Source organism: Zonotrichia albicollis, chromosome 8 (genome assembly GCF_047830755.1).
Source record: "Zonotrichia albicollis isolate bZonAlb1 chromosome 8, bZonAlb1.hap1, whole genome shotgun sequence".
In the NCBI taxonomy this organism is placed as follows: Eukaryota; Metazoa; Chordata; class Aves; order Passeriformes; family Passerellidae; genus Zonotrichia; species Zonotrichia albicollis.
The window spans coordinates 6,025,670-6,048,250 of NC_133826.1; the positions used below are offsets into that span (position 1 = coordinate 6,025,670).

At 40.3% G+C, this 22,581-nt stretch overlaps 1 protein-coding gene across 1 annotated transcript; it reads right to left on the bottom strand.

The window, feature by feature from the left end:
• Positions 1-3,163: 3,163 nt before the first annotated feature.
• On the bottom strand, positions 3,164-22,372 carry SCP2 (sterol carrier protein 2). Its single transcript, XM_074545787.1, has 16 exons — positions 22,217-22,372; positions 20,070-20,124; positions 19,422-19,493; positions 18,818-18,949; positions 18,050-18,114; positions 16,907-17,033; positions 16,178-16,241; positions 15,818-15,904; positions 15,051-15,201; positions 14,153-14,300; positions 12,455-12,562; positions 9,966-10,119; positions 7,442-7,535; positions 6,712-6,841; positions 5,223-5,302; positions 3,164-4,038 (listed from the first exon to the last, which is right to left on the bottom strand). The coding sequence occupies exons 1-16, from the start codon at positions 22,256-22,258 to the stop codon at positions 3,943-3,945; spliced, it is 1,605 nt and encodes a 534-aa protein (XP_074401888.1). The 5' UTR covers positions 22,259-22,372; the 3' UTR covers positions 3,164-3,942.
• Between the last annotated feature and the right edge of the window lie 209 nt (positions 22,373-22,581).

Sequence of the window (22,581 nt, forward strand, 5' to 3'; positions counted from 1 at the left end):
CTGCTGCTTTCCAGAGGGATCCCACACTGCTCCAGCATGTGCTGTACACAGGCAGAGCCCCCACAATGCCACCACACACACTGCATTTCCACAGTAAGTGTATTCTTCTGCACTGAACCTAGTTCTTAATAGGCAAAGCAGCAGGGCTGAAAAGACAAAACTCAAGTAAATGTTTAAAAATAAAATTTGTGTGCCAAAACCAAAGCATTCACTCAAATTTTTGCAAGCCAGATCTGCTGAGTCAGGGACCAACTCTGCTCAGTGGCTCCAACTCTGACAAATCATGTCATGCTTCTCTTGCTTTTTTCATGATAGTGAAAATTCCAATAAGCAAGAATTACATTTATTCTGCAAAAGAAAATAAGGGTAAGATATACTTGCCAATCAGACAACACTTCTGGCTGTCACACTTATTATAGCTGGGAAAAAAACCCAAACCAAGAGCTGGCAAGGGGTGCTCACCAGGGTCCCTGAAGGAAGAAAAACCTTCCCAAGCATTTTAATGTCTAAAACTGAGACTGGCCCTCACGTGACCTGGGAGTCTGAGAACACCAAACCCTCTGCCTACAAGATTCCAAAATATTTTTTTCCTTTACACAAGGCCTTTGAAAATTAAAGCACTGCTATGTTGTGCCTGGCCACCTTTTGGTACCTCTAGCTTCCTTTCTAATTCTGCCCCCAAGGAATCCAGTTAACATAACACAATTGCAGTAACATGAACTTCTTTAAAAAGGCTGATCTAAAGCTACAGGGGATTTTAGCTGGAGAAGAACTTAATACTGCTTGGTCAACAGAGCATTAGGGAGTGAGAAAGAAAATCTTTGTAGCAAGATTTCTAAAATGGTACAGACTTAGGTAATGCTTTGAGTTATGCAAAAAATGAGGAACAGAACTTCATAATGTCAAAAGCTGCTTTGTACCACCGAGCTTTTCCTCATGAAAGTAAATGATTTCTATCCCCTTTGACATTTATTTATTCAAAGTTGTCATATTCTAAGACTGCAGAATGTTCATAGAGGATTTGGGATTTCTAGAAAAAGACACATTCCCCCTCACTCCCAGAAAACTCAGAGGAAGTATTATATAAAAAATTACTCAGCAAGTTGTAACACAAAGAAGGTGCTGAAAGTGAAGAAGCAATAGAGGACAGATGTCAAAAGAAGACATTAGCAGGTAAATGGGGTGAATACACGACTTTGTCCTTTACTCCACCTCCTTAAATCCTGCAGGAGAAACACTCAGCTGCAGGCTGTGCTAACCTTTGCACTACTCCCTCTACCTACTGCTGATGGGAATGGAAGGTTCAGGCTGGGATTTTGCTGTTTGAACATCACAGCTGCAGATGCTCAAGCCTGAAAGCCCCAGGCCTGTGCAAACCCAGATTTTTCTGAGGGAGAAATCAGGGCTTTAGCCTTGGACATTATTCCTCTTGGTAGCAAACTTCAAAGTTATTTTGTTACCTTTTTTTCCCTTTCATAGTTCTGTGCAACTTTTCCCCCTTAAAAAACTTAATTTCATTCTGCAGCTGAGAAATCTTACTTAAACTATTATTGGGATGGACTACTATTATCTATGTTACCTTGTTTACATTTCAAAATTAATTTGGCCAACAGTGACCAGAAGTATGTTGTGTGTGTGCTCAAAATTCTTGAAAAAGACATTTTCTTAGCTTGCATAACAGAGTTCTTCTGGTAGTATCAGTAACTCAAGAGGAGGAACAAATTGTTTTCTGGACAGAATTACTGCTGCAATCCTGTAAGTCCCTTTTGTTTTAACCCACAAGCCAAATGGCAAGAACTTAGGAAAAAGCAGTGAGTACAATAGCAAGTGTTATTTTACAGCGAGTTAAACACTGCTTTCATTTGAGATATATGACTCCTCTCTATTCCAATCCTTAGATAAGTCAATAAACAATGCACAGGAGGAAACCATTCGTGTGACCAGACTGTACTTTTAAAAGTTTACAGTGGAGCAATGCCATATTTGTCCTAATTAACAGAAAACTAATGCCTTGGAAAAGATGATGAACAGTGGGGTCACAAATATTGATCCATCCAGGTATTAAAACCTAGGCCTGACCACTGAGTTCCTGGGCAATAAAAGACAGCTGAAATTCAGTACAAATTAACTGATGCATATAGAACAATACTTTAAAATATTTCCATTTCCCAGTGCAGAAATAAGCACTGAGTTAGTATGAAAGGAATGAGCCCCCAGTTTTAAGAGATCTAAGAAAACACCACCTCAAAACAAGGAGTGGTCAGAAAAGCAACTGGGGAAAGAAAAATAGAGGCAGAAAATGTTCTTGTATCTTGAAAACTTTTAACAGGACAATTGGAATGCTGCTTACAGGAAGGATACTGGATGGACAGAAGGTTCCAAGGGTCTTTCCATGTGACACAGTTAAACAGAATGAGCTGAGAAGCCTGAAGGTGACAGGACAAGAATATAAACACCAGGAGTGCTCTGAAGCTGCTCACTGTTCTTCCAGTAAAACACAAAGCCCCTCAAAAAAGCCCCCAAAACCTAAGAGGTATAAAACTGCGATGTATAGGGTAGAAGAGGAGTGAGTTTAATTCTAGATGATGTGTAGGTACATAAACACATGATCCATGCTAAAAAAGCTGTCCAAGGATTCCAAAAGGGACTGGAAAAACTCATGAAAGACAATCCAGACATATTCACTTCTGGCTCAAATTGGTGAGCTGGGAAAAAAAAAAGACAATCAGTGGCAGTTAGGAAAGTACTCTGAGTAAAGAGATGAATCTTCCTCCTCTTCCAAGGTACCAACAGGGAGAAAATCCAGGGGCCAGAAGCATTTTTGCTCTGAGGCTGTAGAGCCATTCTAACTGCTCAGCAATCTGCCACCATTCCCAACAGCAGGCAGAATGATTGGCTTGAATTTGCTCTTTTTTATTATTACTTCAGTTAAACCAGGGAAGTGAAAGTTTCAGTGTAAGTTCCTCACCCATAGCCCAAATATGTGAGGATGTGAGATGTGTCTCCTGGACTGACATGAAGTTTATGGATGAAGTTTTTAGTGCCTGAGGAGGAAAAAGTGGATGCCTGCAGGTGTCCTTTGTGACAACCTGAATAAAATACTCAGTTCAGTACATTAACATGAAATCCACATTTATCAATCTGAGCAAGAGACACACAGAAGAACAGGAAAAGTATATTTAATTTTCTATTAAACTTCCAACCAGAATACATTTTCCCAAAACAGAACTTAAAGCTTTTACATAACTGACAAGAATTTCATCATGATCAACACCAGTTTTTACCAGGAGAAAACAGGTAACATATTGGTTATCTTCCCTCTCTGCTCTCCTGGCAAATCTAATCTGTTTTCAAGGTGAAGTGTTATCAAATCCTGTGAACCTCAAAGCAGCATTCTAGTTCCTGCTTACTTCTGGATATTTTATTTTTTAATTCCAAAGTAGTAATAAGAAAAGTATTTTATAGCAAATTCCTATTCTAAAAAAATGTTAGAGATCCCCTTTACAAGATCATTTTAATGTAAGCAGCAGCAAATTGGAGAGAATGGAAGTCAGAAAGCATTTGTATGATCTGCTATTACAACTTTTATAAAATGCAACTCATGTCATTGATATGCCAAACTATTTATAACTTTCTTCCTTCCCAACTACTCTCAACAACAGTAAGCAGGCTAATTCAGCTCTAATTTTTACAAATTGTCCATATTGATTCGAACAAAAGCTGTCACAAAGCCCCACCATGTACCATTTGTAAGTGTTAGTGCCTCAAGCTCAGCCACAGAGAAACTGATGGAAATTGTTAAGAGATTTAAGGTCTCTAACCACAGAATTTAGGTGAGAGAGGTCCAATCAAACCCAGCCTGTGCCATATTATTGATAATGTCTAGTTTAATTCTACTTTTTTGTCAAGAATATCAAGTACTGACTATTTACTCTACTGAGCTCAAAGTTTAGCTTTGCCTGGCTGAAGCTGTAGATTCTGAAGTTTCATTGCCATGCCCATGTTCCCAGAAATCTTCAATTTGCCTTGAAAGAATGCCTGGAAAGAAAGAGAAATTCTGTGAAATGCAATAAAACATTTTATCCCAAATGCACCCCTCCAGACAGTTCTGGCTTATTATGGAAGAGCAGTTTGGTATTTCCAACATTCTGGCACCTCACATCCAGCAACAAATGCATTGTCTGACTGCAGAACAGCGAGCTGAGGAAGTTGTATTCTTATTATTTATCTAAAGAGAATTTATTATCTAAGAGAATAAACTTGTTTGTTTCTCAGATTATCACAGCCATGCTCATGGATTCAACTGCAAGCAGCAAAGCCACAGTGACAGCAGGTGCCACAACTGATTTCTTAGCTCAATCCTCCTCAGCCTTAACTGGCTTTGTTCCTGATCAATTCAATTTTGCAAATGTCTGTTTGTAAAGCAGACATGCAGAAAATTTGGATTTTTCCTCCAGACCTTGTAAGGAGATAAACTGCATGCACCAAAATTCTCAAACTCTGGATGTAAAGCCAGAGTTGCTTCTGAATTTTCTACATGGATATTACATTTCCACAGTGTGTTTTATCTTAAAACTAGACACGTTTCAGTTGCAAAATTTACCCCATGATTACCAGACCAAAATCTTGAAACAGTGACCCAGAGCACTTCAAATTTGGAAGCACAGAACAGCAACTTGAAATTAACTTAAATTTCTGGTTACTTGGTTTACTTGTACACTATGACTGCTTTTGGTGCACAGAAGAATAAAAAAAAAAATCAAATTAAACAAACCAAACAAATAAAAACCCCCCAAACTCGCCAGCCAACAAGAAACAATGACAGGCATTCAGTGGATGCTCACCTCACTTTCTGCTTTTCAGCACCAAGTGACTCCTTACACTAATGTCAGCTATGGGGGTAAAGCCCTCCAAAGAGAGGCTCACATCCCTTCCTTCTCATGGCATTTTGCAAAAACTGGATTGCCCCTCTTCTCTGCCAAGCAAGCACTGTTGTATCTCCTTCTGGGATATGACACAGGACACATCCCTGCAGGATATCTGACACACATCCCTGTGCTTGATCAATCTCACTTTGGGTCATTTGCTCAGAGCACACCAAGAATTGTCATTTTTCAGATCAGCCATGGAAGTTTTGGATTAAAACATTCAAATTATTTCAACTTAAAAACAGGCAAAGCAACCGACCAGTTCCCTGATCAGGCCATCCTTGCTGTACTTACTGTCTGAGGGTTCATTTTGCCAGTCATGAGTGCCAGCAGATCAGTGTCAGCCATGGTGATTGTACAATCTGCCTTCTTATCTGCAACACAGGAGAAGAATGAAGATTCAAACTCAGAAATGAAACACTTATAGGAGCTACAACTGTGTGGAGCATCCCTTCAGACCACAGGCCAGCAAATGATACCTGAAGCATGTACAAGCAAGAGCCATTAAAACAATAGCAGCAAGAAGCAGCTGTGCCACCATGCAGCACAGAGCACCCCAACAGTGAAGAAAGATGGGCCTTCCTGAAAAGCTCAGCAAATTCATTCCTTGAAAATAAAAAATAATCTACCTGCATCCTGACAGAATGTTCATTGCAAGCACTGATAATCATTTTGCAGCTTTATCAAGCTTATATTTGCTAGTATGAAGATCAGCTTGAGGAGATGATTTTTCCCCTGTGACACTCTCAAGATACTCATTACTGACATTTCAGGCATTTCCTGCCCTCTCCTTCCATGGGAACAACATGTGCATTCTGAAAGCACTCATCTGAATTCATTCAAGTACAGAAGTTTCTGGGATCTTCTTACTAAAGTAAACTGGAAAATTGTTTTAATAAACTCTGATATAAATACTGATGTGTAAACCAAAGGGCTAAAGTCTGCACACATCTTTTCCTACACTCATCTTATTATTAGACTGAAATCTTTGATAAACTGTTCCCCATGCAAAAGAAGACTGTGGTCTTTTATTTCTAATAACATAACAATGAATTTCTGAATCAAATCCCCATTGTGTTTTGAATTAAAAGTTGTGTTGCAGGTTCATGGATATATCAGATTTTGAGGACTGGCTCTTGCCTTTGGTTTGTTTTTTTTTTTTTAATTTTCATTACTCAGATGTGTGACTTCAGATTTGTGCCAAGACATTTTCATGGCAAGGGTACAAATCTTGTGCTCTCAATATTTTTATGGGGTTCCCCAACACCATCCAGTCTGTTTCTTATTTCAAAATGGAACTAGAAGTTTATGTCAGCTGGTACAGCACTGAAACCAACCAAGTTTTGTTGCTGTTTAACTACCTGCAGAGGAGAAGTAACTTGACAAGGCAGACCAGGTTACTGCTTACCAGTGTCTCCAGCAAATCAACTGAAGAAACAGCTACAAATTACATTTTTGGCCCAAATTTTAAGAAGTGAGAGCAACAAAATCCCAGAGGTTTGATTTTCACTTTTTTTTTTTTTCCATTCTGATTCCTGTGAAATCATATCACAGATCTGTGATAGGAAAACACACTATTATCTCCAGACAGATTCAGAGTAGAAGCTGTTTAGTTCTTGGTCTGAAACACCATGGATTAAAAGTGTCAGTAATAAGAAATGTTTAAAATTAAGATAGCTCTACATCATTTTTGCTCAAGGTCACTACAGCCTGAACAGAATGTAAGTTCTGTGTTCATTAGTTTTATGTGAGTTCTGCAATGACATAATCAAAGAGCACTGACCTGAATTGACTGCCACAGAGCCTTTACCATTTTTCACATCTACTATCCAAGTTGCCTCTTTCCCACCAGGACCATCTTTTACTTTGAAGGCAAAGACTCCACCAATTTTCTTAACAAATTGCTCTCCTTCCTGTAATGACACACAATGAGAAAGTCATTTACTTCAACATAATTTTCAGTTAGTCTTAATTTAACAAAAGTAATTAAAAAAAACCTTCACCATTTCTACTAACCTAAAAATATCTATTCCTCCTACTATGCATCATTTAAACAACCATAAAAAAAATCTAAACAAAAAAAACTCAAACTATGGCTATCCATATTGAAATCTATTAAGCTAAGAAGAACAGTCCTAACAGCCTTGTCCTGACATGAGTTTGATAAAATGCAATTTCTCCTGCTAATCACACTTAAAAGGCGAGCACCTAACCCCAAACACAAAGTTCTTTGGTTAGTTAGCAAGCTTCTCACCTACAATCTAATCTTGCCTCCACTGAAATATCCCTATGCAGGTAGCAACTATCTGGGGAAAAGGTAATTTAAAATCATGGCACAATGTGAAAGATTTCTTTTAGCAAGAATTGTGAAAATTACAAAATCCAAATCTGTAGCACTTGTTTCAATGAGCAGTCCTGAAGAAGTGGTGGTTGCTAATACATTCCCAACAGGTTTCACACACATTCTGTTATCAATTAAAATCCTGTTGTAGGTAAAAGAAGTAGCCAGGTACCTCTTGGAGCTTCTTTTCAATCTCTTTGAAGACCAGGTGTGCTTTAAATCCATCAACAGCTGCACTGACAGGCACAGCTGCAATACGGCCGTTGCTGAAACAAAAACCCCATTCATTAAAACACTTAAAATCACATTTTCAACATCTTCAAATGATCACCAAGGCCTAACACCAGCAAGAAACATTTCATTGGTATAAAGCAACTCTGCTATCAAAGTGAAGCTTGCTCTCTTGATAGCCTGAATTACAATCACTCCAGATATCTGGGTGTTCTGTGTGTATGAACTGAAGATTAATTTTACAATGGAAGTAAATCATTAATCTTATTCCTGATAATCTGGAGAAATCACTCTGCATGGCCTGATAGCAAGATGGAACCCAGATCTTGATTCCTGCAGGGGCACACAGAGCCAAAGTACAGAGAAATGTCCAAAGAAATGGCAATTCAAGCAGCAGCAGGAACAGGTTCACTGCTATTGCCACCTCTTGGCAGCAGAGGCCAGAACTGTGGGCAGGGCTGGCACTGCTGCAGTGACAGAGCTGCTCAGGAAATGCTGCTGGAGCTTACTGGGGTGGTGGTGCCACTGCCCTGCAGGGGTGTGCCAGGGTAGCCAGAGTGGGCACTGTCTGGTCTGAAGGAGACACATCCACTTTGCCAGCAAACCAAGGCTGTACTAACAGGATGGAAACTGTAAGGTTCAAAAAAAGCCACCAAACAAAAACCAGAACTCTTTCAAAAACTAATGCAAAACTGACCAAGTCCTGCTGCCTTGATTCACATTCTTACCAGCTATTACTAAAGCCACAGGCTTGATCTGGAACCAGTGACTGACTGTAGTGTAGGAAGTGGTGTGAAGGATCTCCACAAACATGGAGTTTCACCACCTTTCCCTCAATTTCACAATGCCCATCATCACTCAGTTACATAAGGGGTGTCTGAGCACATCAGCCACTCTGCTCCATTCCAAAGTCTGACACACATTGGTGCAACTCCCTGTGTCAGGATCTCCCACACAGAGCCTCTGGGAGAACCAAGGGGCTTCAAGCTTCTCTGGGATAAGCTGAAATGAGTGTTGCTAAGATTTCTCTGGCTTGAGTTGTACTTAAGACATATTTTAAAAATCCTGAACGCCAATGAAGGTAAAATGAGCTATAGTGAATTAGACTTTAAGTTTCTTCAGGAGAAATATTATCTGTACATGAAAAGCTCTCCCTGACAGGAAGGATTACTTCCAGCAGCACCTCAAGGCTGATGATATAAAAATAGCAACATTCTCAACACAGTGACTATTTTTAAAGACAAAGCTCAAAGCAATGGGAAAAGGTGTACTCCCTGTAAGTCTTTTCTCTTCAGATGTAAAACTGTACCAACACGCACTGACAAGTTATGTGAACATGTTTGAAGAGAATCCATGAGAAGACATATTTTTCCTCACATGGTACAACCTCTTATGGATTAAAAGAGACAGAATTATCACTCCTGACACGACAAAAAAATCACTGCTGAAGCCTTTCAAAATTCAGTGGCTTCTCTCTCATCACCTCTTCCACAGGTTATATTGTCACCTCCCAGGAACTGCACAGGTTTAGCTGAAACAGATGTTAGAAATATCAGCTGGGAGGGAGGGGTGTGTTTCTTTCTGAAAGGCCCGTGTATGATAAATTCTGCTGTTCACAGGTTTTCAGAGAAAACAAAGCACTGAGATCCAGCTTTAAAAGCCACAATACCCACAATAACTATATCAAGCTTTCTAAGGAAAGCTGAAAATGAAAATGTAAAGGGAACTGTATTGTAAGTCTCCCCTGAAACACCAGAATACAAATTTTAAGTGTTTTCTCTCAATTGCTGTCTATTTGAGCACTGAGCTACAGCAGAGTGCAGCAGCTTCTTATCAGTGTTCCCCACTGTGGAACAGGCTACAATTGCCAGTGCCAATTCTGTAGCCAGTAACACCCCAGAACTGTAAGGAATTACAGTATCACATGAAACCGGCCTGAAAGCAATCCTTCACAGAGCTAAACCACTAACAATTCTAGCAGAGAAAGCTTGGTTTCTCTGTTCCCATGAATGTCTTGGTGGTTTTGGCAGATACCTAATTTCAATTAGTTACTTTTAATGTGTCCTGTTTTATTCTTGGAATGGTTTTTATTTGGTGGCTTTTTTCCTCGGAACATCGCTCTTCCTCACTGAGGAATGGCTCCGCATGAGCCATTTCTACAAGCCGGTGTGAGTTTTCCAATAACTCTCAGCGCTCGATGTGACACGAGAGTGTGTGAATTTTAACCTCAGCACAGACGGGCAGTGCCGCAGGGACACAGGAGTGTTTACAGGGCAATCTCCCCCCTGAGCAGCGGCGGTAACTCCAAAAGCACGAAGTTGTGAGGGCGCAGGCAGCGGCACAGCCAGGCTGGGCCGGCAGCGCTGTCCCCGCGCTCCGTGCCGCCTCAGCCGAGCGCTCCGGAAGGCCCGGCCGTGCAGCCGCCGTTCCCCCCGTGCCGGCCGAGCCCCCGGTGCGTGTCTCACCTGCCGTCCCGGGGGAAGCCCATCCTGAAGAGCGTCACCACCACGGCGCCGCCGAGCCCCAGGTTGTGCTGCAGCGCGACCTTCGCCCCCGGCACCTGGCGCCGCCCCGCCAGCCCGCGCAGCTGCCAGCACAGCTCCGCGCACTGCGCCAGCCCTGAAACATCGAGCGCAGAGCCGGCTCAGCCGCGGCCTGCCCGCCAACGGGGCCTGGGGAACTGCCAGGCAGCCAACTCGTGAAAAATGCATGGATTTTATCATCGGCTTTTCTAAATATCCAAATGGATATTCTATGTGTTGTGTTAGAAAGTAATGCTGTATTAATTCTCTTTAACAGCATGTTAAATATAGTTTTAGGTTATAAAAAATGTTAAAATAGAAACTGTGCTATGTAGGATAGATACTTTTTTTAAAGAAAGGACTCGCAGCGAGATAGCAGCCACAGGACACCTGAATCTTTCAGAGGGAAAGAATTTATTGCCCTCCTATCAGAAGAAATTAACTTCTTCCCGCCTCGAAGGCGCTGTTAGGATTCAGAGGAAGAAGTTGATGATGACCAGATAGAATCCTGTGTTTGAATGGAGTTTATGCATCATGTATGAGGTGTATGAATATGCAACAGGCTGTTGCTTTTAAGGGTAAATCCTCTGTTAACGTGGGTCCTTTTTCGAGCTCGTGCTGCCCAGAAAAGGTACCCGGACATCTGTAACTCTTTGTCTCTATTGTCTCATATTGTCCTAATTCAAATTGTCCAAATTATTATTACTCTAATAGTGTTACTGTTTTTATAACCATTTTATGACCATTAAACTTTTAAAATTTTAAAAACAAGTGATTGGCATTTTTCACAGAACTGGATGTCCCTGGGAAGCCCAAAGGAAGGGGAACCCCTTTGCACAGCAGCCCTGGCACTCTGGGATTGTGCCCACCCCCAGTCTCTATGGCAGCAGCTCTGTCTGCAGCCAGGGCCCAGCCTGGGAGAATCACGGAGTTCATTTGGTTGGAAAAGAGCTCTGAGACCATGGAGACCAGCCCATGACCAAGCACTGAGTGTCATGTCCTTCCTTCAACTCTCCAGGCAGCCCATTTCAGTGTTTAACCATCCTTTCTGTGCCAGAATTCCCCTGGATGTCCAGCCTAAACCTCCCTAGCACAGCTTGAGGCTGTATCCTTTCATCCTCTGGTTACAACCCTTCTTCCAGGGAGCTGGAGGGAGTGAGAAGGTCCCCCCTGAGCCCCCCCAGCTGCCTCAGGAATTCCTCACAGGATTTGTGCTCCAGACCTTCCCCCAGCTCCACTGCCTTTCTCTGCACATTCCTCAACCTTTTCTCCTTTCCCCCATCCCTTCCTATCCCTTCCCCTGGACAACTGCACAGGTCTTTGGACAAGGCACACAAACAACCTGCATTTCATGCACACAATTGTACATATTGCCAACTGAAATATTATGAAGGAGTAAAGGAGTTTTAAAATTCCAGTCATAGATGAGAATGAACAGGTTTCATTCACATTCTCTCAGCCTCAAGGAGAGGGTGTGTACTGTGCTGCAGCCTGTCCTGCAGTGGTTTGGATATTTCAGAGGATTTACGTGACCCTTGCTTAGCATGTAACTGGCCTCAAGGCTGTTTCCAAGGGAAATGAAGCTGACAGGCTAAGACTTGTCATTTTCTGCATTTTGCTGACTCTTCCTCCATCCCATGGCACTGGAGAAGCAAGAAGCTATCTCTGCTTCTATCACTGTGTAACGGACAAAAATTAACATAAACCTGGCAATGCAATGCTCTCACTCTGTTACAGATATCCACAGTCTCATTTTTCTGGAACCCTTTTCCTCCAAAGTTTCCTAACACTCCCCCTGCCCCCCACACTTAACTGCATATTGTATCTCACTGTTACAACTGTTTAGATTAAGATTTGGTGTTTCACAAGGTTTCATCTTCTCCAGTTTTCTGATAACTTCTCATTCCCAAATTCACCCAAGGAGGGTGAATTATCTTTGCAAATCCAACACATTTTGTCCAAGAGCCAACACATTTAGAAAAAAGAACAGTAGTTTAAAGAAAGAAAAAAAAAAAATCAAACAAACACAAAATGGGGAAACCTACGTTGCTGGGAAATGGCAACCAAGTGAGCTTCTGTTGTAAACATCAGATAAATATTTTGACATCCAAGACTTAACAAAATAGGCTCTAGTACAGCTAACAATAGTACAGGCTATTCAGAGGCAGGAAAAATCTCCAAAACCAGAATTTTAAAGGATGACATCATATTAGAGCAGTTATTCAAGTACTATTCAGAAGTTGTACTATTGAGCAATTATTTAGGAAGGTTAAGCTGTGTTACCCTGCTCCAACACTTGGATTATTTGGAAAGAAGACTTGAGGGAAGAAGCTTTGAGGCCCTCACATTTCAAGCACAGATGGGAAGCACTTGCCTGCTCCAGAGCTGTAGCTCTTATCTACTGGGTGTGATTAAATGAAGGTTTTGCATACCTGTGGCACCAAGAGGGTGTCCCTTGGAAATCAAGCCACCACTGGGATTAATAACCCATTTTCCTCCATAAGTATTGTCTCCCCTGTCGATTAGGTCACATGCTTTTCCTATAAAACAGAATTCATGTCAGAAAAATGTTCTTTTTTTATTTATAAGTGATTTTTCAGTTCTGCTGTAACTTACCAGAGATGCCACATGTCAGTCAAACCCTAGGAAATGTTACAGCTCATCTTTCCCAAAGAACAAATATTGGCCAAACTACATTAATGAGACTTGCTCATACCATTGGAGAAAGCATAACATGGAAGAGAAGCATTTGTACAAGAGCTGTTTTTAATTTGCAGTTGAATTGTTCTGTTGGTGTATATAGCATTATGATGCAATCAGTATAATGAAACTATTTAGATTTTGTTCATGCAACTGCAGTGGTAATTACATTTTTGAAAATTGTAATTTGTGACCCCCAGGACTTGGAAGGTGAACACCAAGTTGAACACAAACCCCTGTCACAAAGGCCAAATAATGGTACCTTGGGCTGTATTCAGACATTAAAATAGTGAATAAAACCACTCAGAAGACTAATGTTCAGAATTGTTTAGCTTTCCAGACTACAGATAATTCTCCCTTTTAACCAGGCTCTTACTCATTTATTCTTGTACCAGCTTCTCCAGCCTACATTAATAACACTGAAGTGTAAAAAAGATCTGTCATGGTTCCATGGTGCCATTAAATGAGAATACCAGGTTAGATTTGCCCATCTAAATCCACAGTGGTTTATGTCATTTCATTAATTTTTATGCCTAATTAGTCTATCATTCCAAGATAAGTTTCATATACTATTAAGGCCAGACTGACAAAGGGTTGTGAGAACAGCACTATTAAATAACCATGCACAAGGCTAATTAGTCAAATAGACAACTACCACCAGGATTATTCTACATTAATTAAAGGAATGAACCTAAAGAGCTTAATGTACCTGTTTAAATATGTCAAACATTTACCATTTTTGCTGCAGATCCATAAAAATACAGCAAAAATGATAGCAGAAAGCAGATATTAAAAGGCAAACACATTACGTCTTCCTGGAGTTCCATAAATGTCTGTTTCAGTAGGAAAGCTCAGACTTAATATACCACCTAGTGCCAGAATATGGTATTTCCTCACAGTTGGTTAAAAACAAATTAGAGAAAGATTATATCAGATGATAACCTTTGCAAAACAAGAATATGTTTACAATTTAAATACATCATGAACTGAAATAGCAGTGCAATCCATTATTTATTTGAAATCATAAAATATCCTCTTGAACAGAAATTTTTAATGCTTTTACTTACATGCACAGAGCTGAATTCCACTGCCATTGAATCTGTTGTAAATCCAGCAAGCTCACTGACATTAAACTAATCTGAGCATTGTTACATAGTTGACTTTAGATGCAGGTTGACAACTTGCCAATAACTCTGAGGCAAAGATGTTTCAAAGATCAGTGACTGGCTAAAGCCCCCCACAGGCAATTCTTGTCCTATATTTATCTTCTTAAAAGGAAATACATAGATGGAGGGAAATCTTGGGGTAAGATTATGACAGAATGCAGCTCCAAAAAAGGGGCCTTAGACTGAGATAACAGCAGTTCTTAATTTGGGCATCCTTGGTGCTTTTCATTTTAACAAAACAATTATCTCCAGTGCTGCTCTTACCTTCTGGACACAGTCCCAGAGCTTCATAGGTGATGAACTCATTAACTGAGAAGCAGTCATGAAGTTCAATCACATCAACATCTGTAGGTTTCAGCCCTGCTTTTTCAAAACATTTTTGTGCAGCATTTTTAGTCATGTCATAGCCAACCTGAAAAAAAGAGAAATTCTATGTTAAAGTATCATTACAGAAGTATAGCTCACAGCTTAATTTTTACACTTTACTGTGCTTCTATAGATCCTGTCAGTGAAAGAAGGAGATGGTATTCTGATTTATTTGAATGCATCATATGTCAGAGTTTGATAGTCATACAATAAAAATTGTCTAGAAAGAAATAATATATTCTAAGGCTTATTGTTGGCATGCAAAACCTTTCTGGGGAATATCCATTTCCTTAACCTTGATCACAACCCAAATTGTTCTTTTGCAAGACTCAGACCAACAGCCTTGACACAAATCCTCAAATTGCACTGTTACCTTTTTCTATGATCCACCTGATTGTTTTAAATTTCATTACTACTATAAAGGGAAAATTGAAAGGAATTTCTTTTGCTGTTGGAGTTGTTTAAAAAATAGCCTGTAAATAATTGGTTAAAAACTAGGTTTCTGATAGCCTGTTCCTAAGTCACTTATTGTCATTCCACAATCACACTCCTTGCTTATTCTACAGCTGTCCAAATGAAATCAATTTTACATTCACCACAAAGCATAATATGTTTGCTCACTGACATGAAAATGTTTATAGCATCAGTAGGACTTGCAGGCACTTAAAAAACACCTAAACCCAAAACCAAATAAAAAAAAACCCACAAAACACCAACCCAAAGCTATAAACAAAAAAAAAAAACTCAGAAAAAATCACCCCAATGAGTACCAGGGAGTACAGAATTGCAAACCTACCATCTTCATACAACTGTTCCCTTCAAATGTGCTTGGATAATCAGTAGCCATCACCTGTGCTAGAATTTCCACAGCTTTTGGTTGCAATTTATGCCTTTTCACAAACTCCTCATTAGCCAAAATTGCAGCTGCAGCACCATTTGATGTTGGACTGATTGAAAGAAAAATAATGATGTTATTGTTCTAAATCAGTTATGTCAATCTTCATTAAATTGTTGATCTTCCAAAGATTTATCTTTTAATACATACAAAAAAACCCCAACAAACAAAACCCCACTTTCTTTGGCTGTTACCGCTGAAACTATAAATTCCATCAGTGCTTACTGGACACTTTCAGTAATATTTATACCAGACATTTGAAAATCATTACATCAAAATAGAAATGTGTCATTAAGGTTTTTTAATTTAGGAAAAATCAAAGCTTCTACTTGGCTATAAACATATATAAACACATATATAGAGTGCTTAGGAAAGGCTGAAGTGAAGAATTAACACTTAACAGTGATGGGTGCACATTAGTAAAAGAACAGAATTACATTAGAACCCCAAAGTACAAAACTTCTTTCAGCTCAATGTATTACACTGAGAGCAAGTATCTAGTGCTTGGTCATGACAGATTTTCCACATTTGTTTTATTTATAAAAAGCTTTACTGAAAGCAATCTGTAAATTATAATTAACACACAAACAGACTTTATTTAAATAGATGTCCTACTATATTTGTCTTAACATCAAGATCTATTTCACAATGCCAAGTCCTCTCCTTACCAGCACTGTAACACAGTCAAGTAATCAAAAACTTGGCGAGAGTGCAGAACTTCATCCAATGTGTACTCCTTTTGGAACTGGGAATACCTAAGGGAAACACACAGATGCCATCAGACTGAGCAGCAGACACACTAACATCACACTATCAGGCAGCTATAGAGCTCTCTTTACAAACTATAAGGCACTGGATAGATAGTTGTTTTTTAATATATTTCTAGAATAATTTATTTATTTTCTCATTCCATAATAAAGAACATAAGCTGAAAATATTCTGGATGTATTCTAAAATATTACTTTGTTGTGCAGGAATTTTTTTAACAACCAGGGCTGTTGACGATAGAGGCAGAGTATGTGACTCACGGGTTGTTGGTTGAATGGCTGTGGTTCTTCCATGCAATCTTTGCAAAGTATTCTGGATTTGTCCCTGAAAAGGGGAAAAAAAATCTGTGTTTAAATACTTTGTTTGCTCAAACAGTGCTGACATAACAGTTTAAATATTGGGTCATAGGAATCTGACCTTTACAAGCATCTTTACAAGAAACACATTGTTATGAAGACTTTCCTTAGAACTCAGCTGAGGTTTCAAAATTAGATAAAGACTACTAAACATGACAGAACAACCCAACTGCATATTTAACACTCACATAAAAACACAGAAAACATGTGCATTTTATTTGTAGTAGTATTATTCTACTGCTGAAACGTAAATGATCATTTTCCTATCAGTGTAAAACAGCTGCAGTGAAATTGTGGAGTCTAAGTCTATTTTTTTTTTTTTATATAATAGCCTAAAAGTGCAAATAAAAGATGCACAACAGGCCAGGCTGTTACCTTGGAGCCAATTGCCTTGTCTGGTCAGGGGTAGCAAACAGCAGTGGCAGCAGCCTTGTGTTAAGGATTAAATCAAATCAAACACCCAACAGCTTTTGCCCAACAGTTCAGCCCCATGCCCATCTACCTATCCTAAGGCACAGGGATAAAATGCAGGGAGTTATGCAACCTTAATGCCACCATTTAATAAAACAAAATCTTATTATTTTAAATCACTTCATAAAGAGAAGACAATGAAAAAAATGTATTTTAACAGACCATATTTCTCTATATGTTCTTTGCCAGCGCTTGCAAACATCTGAGGTGCCACTGGAGCACTTGCTAGGCCATATTTATTTATCATAATTTCCATGTGTTTGTCCATAGGATTAGTTCTGTCTGCAAACTGAAAACAGAAATGCAAATCAAACCATAATTTCCTTTTCTTTTCAACAACACCACAAAACTGTCACAGATTTCAAGCAAATGATAAGTTTTTCTAATATTTTAACAAGTCCCTGGGCAGTATGCTGCACTTCAGAGACATGATCAGAAGTGTTGATAATTTCCTAGCTATAAAAAAAAAGTAAATAAGCAGAAAATGCTTGACATTATAACCACAGCACTGATTCATGGCAACAATTACTGCTACATAATTTGTATCACAGTCACTATTTTCAGCAGGGGACTTTAGGTATTTTTCACCTCACTTAAAATCCTACCATTTACATAGTTTTAAGTTATAAAATTAATACTCTAGTAGTATTTTCAATGAAGCTTAGAAGAAATATTGTAAAGCATGTTAAATGATAACTTTTTCTCAGTTTTATCACTTGCTAAATTTAACGTTTTTCACCCAAACCTCTTGAATATTTTATCGAATTTGGCAGTTCTGCAGTTAAATGACATATGGGCTCTAATATTGCTTGCCTTAAGGCAAAATACAAACAAACCCACACACACTTCTCTTGTAAAAACAAATAAGATTCAAGAAGCCCTTAGTTTTTGGGAGAGTGTGTTAACAGGTCAACTGAGAAGCATCAGACCAGAAGAGCCAGAATCTTTGATTTGCTGTGTTGTTTGAGAAAGATACTTCAGTTACTCAAAGCTTCAGCATTTTATCTGGTATTTTCCTTTTTCCCCACTTACCCAGCCTTTAACATAATCTTGGCAAAATACAACAAACACAACACATGAATTTTGCACGGAATGTTTTAGAATTGACTTTTTATAGTATGTCATAGCTGCCATCAGAATCACAGACCTCACTAAAAGATTATTTAGATCAAACTAACTGGTTTCTTTTGTCATCATCTACAGGAGCACAGTAAAGCAAGTGGTGTTATTGACAATACAGCTCAGAGAATGAAGAAGTTCATCCCATGTACAAACACAAACATACCAAGTGTTTCAGACACTTACATTTGAAGAAAGAGATCCTTTTGCCATCCTCTCAAAGCCGAGTGCCAGAACACAGTCTGCCAAACCTTAAAATAAAATAAAATAAAATAAAATGTGTGACTATTTAAAGCACAATGTGATTATAAATGACACTAGAAACTAACAACTATTCAATTACCAGATATGTACACAAACACCTGCCAGCTGCCCTTCCTTCCTCCTTCATTTTTGAAAGAGTTACATTAAGATGGACAAGATATTGATACAAAGATATTGATACCTAAGAATGAAAGATCACTACAGCATTGGGATTTATTTTTAATTGTCTGACAGCAACTCTCATAGACAACCAAGCATTTATGTCTCAGTTACAAATACTAAACAATCATACACAGTGTTGCTATGGTGGTCATGACAGAAACATCAGCATCAGTGCAAGAAAGTATCAAAGTCCACAAACGAACTGCAAAAATAGGAGGAAATACTCATCTGATGGCTCAAAGCGTGGTCTGTCAGACTGCCTCTCCCCTCCCTTCCAAAAACATGATAGTTAAACACTTGAATTAACTTCAAGCTAAAAGAAAAAAGCTAAGCTTTTCAGCAGATTCTTCTTTTAGTGCCTGCAGTACTACAATGCCACTGTTTCTGCACTCCTCCAAACAATTGTTGCAGAAACACTTAACTGGCAGAACTGACTAGGATCACACAGCTCATGGCACAGGAAAAGACATGCACATCCTCATACACCACCCTACTGCATCTCTTAGGTCACAGGGCAAAACAACCCACCTCCTTCTACAAGCTGTCTGGCCATGAACAAAGCAGTGGATCCAGTGGCACAGTTGTTGTTAACATTGATGATGGGAATGCCAGTCAGACCCAGGCCATGGTAGATTGCCCTCTGCCCAGAGGTTGAGTCACCTGCAAATGGAAACACAACATTAAAATAAGGTACAAACTCACCAAAGTTTTGCTTTTGCTGCCATGAATGTGCAGTGCTACCAATTAAACTGTAATCCTGAACTTTTGAGCTGTCACCTTGAGTATGGCTCTAGGTACCCATAGTAAAGGACCTCAGAAACAAGGTGAAACTCCTCAGATTTTATAAACAGAAGTTTGTTCTGTTTCTGCCTCACAGGCTCTGAATCAAAGGGACATAACTGGACTGGACAGAAGGGTCTTAGAGGTGTGGCTTGGGAGCTGCTCCAGGTAGCACAGCAGACTGACCCTACTTCAGTTGCCACAACACAATTGTTAATAGGGAACCAGAAGGAAAGTAAGTAGAAAAATCTTTTTGGAATAGAAATAGATTTCCTCTTAATATAAAGCTTATTGATGCCATTGCTCACACTTTATCCACACAGAAGTCTCATCCCAATCAAACAATACTCACCATAAACATAACCCACACAGGCCTGCTTCACTGCTGAATAAGGAATCCCAGCATCAGCTAAAGCTGCCTGGCCTAAAAAAAAAAAAACGGTTTAAAAGTTGGAAAAAAAGTTTAAAATTGATGGAAAAATTAAAAAAAAAAAAATCAGCTCTCACAACCACAACAAGCAAACCTAGAGTAGTATGTATGAGTCCTGCATTCACATATGAGAGTTGTAGAAATTCCTTATTATATGGTGCAAATATGGTCTTGTACCTCATAAGGACAACTTCATTCTCATGAGGACAATTTCACAGTATTTTGAGTTCTGAACAAGCTTCTTTATCAGATGTCACTCAATCAATTCTGTGTTCATGCTCCAAGGTTGTTCATCCCAATGAGAGTAGGTTTTCAATAATATAGGTAAGTATTCAATTATTTAAGTGCACAATCCAATTTTAAGCTATCCTGCTGACTTCCGCCTGGAAGGGCTGACCTGGACAGGTCAGTTATAGATTTGCTGAAAGTGGTCTGAGTTTTAAATCTGTTTTTTTAGATGTATCTATTTATTAAACAGTAGTTTTTCCTTCACATGTATTATAAAACTATTGGCTGTAAGGCCTAAAATAAGCATCAGCAGCCAAACAAAATGCTTTATTACTAAATTACCTGCTTCCTTAGCCATGTCAGGATAATCAGCACTCCTCTCACTAGGCTTTGAAAACTGGCAAGAGAAAAGAAAAGAAAACAAGCTGAGAATAAATCAGTGAAATTTAATTCATATTTTGCTCAAATTGGTACATTAATTTAGAAATAAGTTTTAAATAATGAAAAAAATGTACTTTCATTGACCCAAAAGTGCACGTACAAAATCTTTACAATTCCCAAGAATTGTAAGGTGCTGCTGCCAGGCCCTGCTATGGCTAAAGGGAGAAAATAATGCAACTTTATGGGAGCTGAGAGCCATTTCTGGTCACTTAAAGAAGATCCAAGACTATGGAGATGGACAATAATCCTGTCCAAAGCCTGTGGGTGAGACAGAGAATAACTGTAATCTTCACCAATTCATTGTACTATTCACTGAAACTTTGATAAATACTTCCCTTACACTTTTTTTTTCTTTTTTTCCTTATAATCCTATTTGTAACAAGAAAATTATTGTTCTTTGTAGAGAATTTATCATACCTTACTCCTCAACATTGGAGTAGAGGTGACATTTTATTTTCTTTGCAGTTTAACTCATTAGAGACCACCACAAGTACATGTGGTTTGCATTTTTACATCACTAACAAAAAGTGTCACTGCTAAAAGAAATCCTCATGCTAACTACTTATAATCCTACAAATTATTTGATGTCCCCTGTGAGCATATGAAAGTTAATTTGCTACCTCCTTCTGCTGATGTTCCTGACTCCAGTCATTTGTATCACTTGGCTGTACTTTCTGCAGTGCCTCCTTTCATTAATTTAGACAGAGAATTTACATGGCAAAGGTCACAAGAAAAAACAGTTGGTGAGTTAGTTATTGTAAAAGTCTGTATTGATACTGCTTGGGCTAACAGAGGGGAGAAGAGTCCTGACAATTCTTCAAGTCATACTCAAGTGGTAACTGAGATGATCCACTCCTGAAAATGCAGAGCACTGGGGAACTGACAGTTATACACACAGGAAATGTGGACTGTTGTTATGAGAAGATATAACAAATTTTAGCAGTCATTAAATCATTAATGTTAATCAAATAGAAGGAATACAGTCCTAAAAGATTTCATTGTAAAATACTTAAGATGCAATATGGTGCCTGATAGGTTTTACTTGTCTCTTCCATAAGGACATCATAAGTGAGCTCAATAATTTCTATTAGTACATTCTGTAATCTAGTCCAGTAAACACAATTAACAGAATTGCCTTTAACCTTTCAATTCCTCCCCTATCACATCACATGCTGGAAAGGTACCCATGCAGCAACAAGACAAAAAGTTATTATTTAAAAGGTGGCCGGTAGGAGGAGTTTCTGATTACTCTGGCAAATGTCAAAGTCGTCTTAAGATTCATCCATCATGCCAAAATGTTTTTTTTACTGTTCCTCTTTGAAAATCATAAAATCGTTTAGGTAGGAAAAGACCTTAAAGATCAAGTCCAACTGTTACCCAGCACTGCCAAACCCAGGCTGCCTGTTGCTGGGTTTGACAACCCTTTCGGTGAAGGAATTTTACTTAATCCTAATTCTAACCTTAATCATGCCTTGTGGAAACTTGAGGCCAATTCCTCTTGTCCCATCACTTGTTACTTGGGAGAGCAGCCCCACGCCCAGCTGGCTCCACCTGCTCCCGGGGAGCTGCGGAGGAGCTGAGCGGGGCGAACTCTGTGCTCACAACCCCAGGGACAGGAACAGAAAGGTCCCAGACAGACCCTGCAGGCCCTGCCCTCCCTGAGCCCTGTCCCGGGACGGGCCCGGGGCCAGCGGCTCTGGGGACACAGGGACACGGGGACACAGGGACACCGTGCCCGCTGCAGGGCTGCGGTATCGACCCGCTCTATGGAGCACCACGTTCACCTTGGCCGGGGTCCGGCCTCCCCGCACCCCGAGCGAGGGTGAACTTTGCGCGGAGCCGCTGCCGCCGGGCCGGAACGGGCTCTGCCAGCGCGCACCGAGCCCCCACCGCGTCCCGTCAGGGGCTCCAGCCGCGCCGGGGAGGGCGCGGGCGGCTCCCGCAGCGCTTCCCCCTCAGCACTTCCCCCTCAGCGGACAGCCGGGGGGCGCCGCCGAGGCCGCCCCGGCGCGGGCCGTGTCCCCCCGCGCACAGACGGGTGCCGGTACCTTGGTCATGCCGACGCCCACCACGAACACCCGGCGCTGCATGATGGCGGTGGTGGCAGGACGATCCCTAATTCTCCCGCTGCTGTCGCCGTGTCCCGCGGGCCCTCAGCGACACCGGGGCGGGGGCGGAGCGAGCGCCCGGGGGCCGGGCCACATGGACCCGCCCCTTAAAGGCGCAGAGTCCCCATTGCGGCACCGGCCGGTGGCCCTGCCCAAAGCACAGCCACGGCCAGTCTTACAAACATCCTGCTTATCCCCCCGAATTCCCCCATCCCGGCGATTAGCAGACGTTTTCCCAAATCGGAGGTGCAATGAAGTTCGCTGCTTCTCCAGAGAGGGGCAGCAAAGTTGGCGAAGGGACTGGA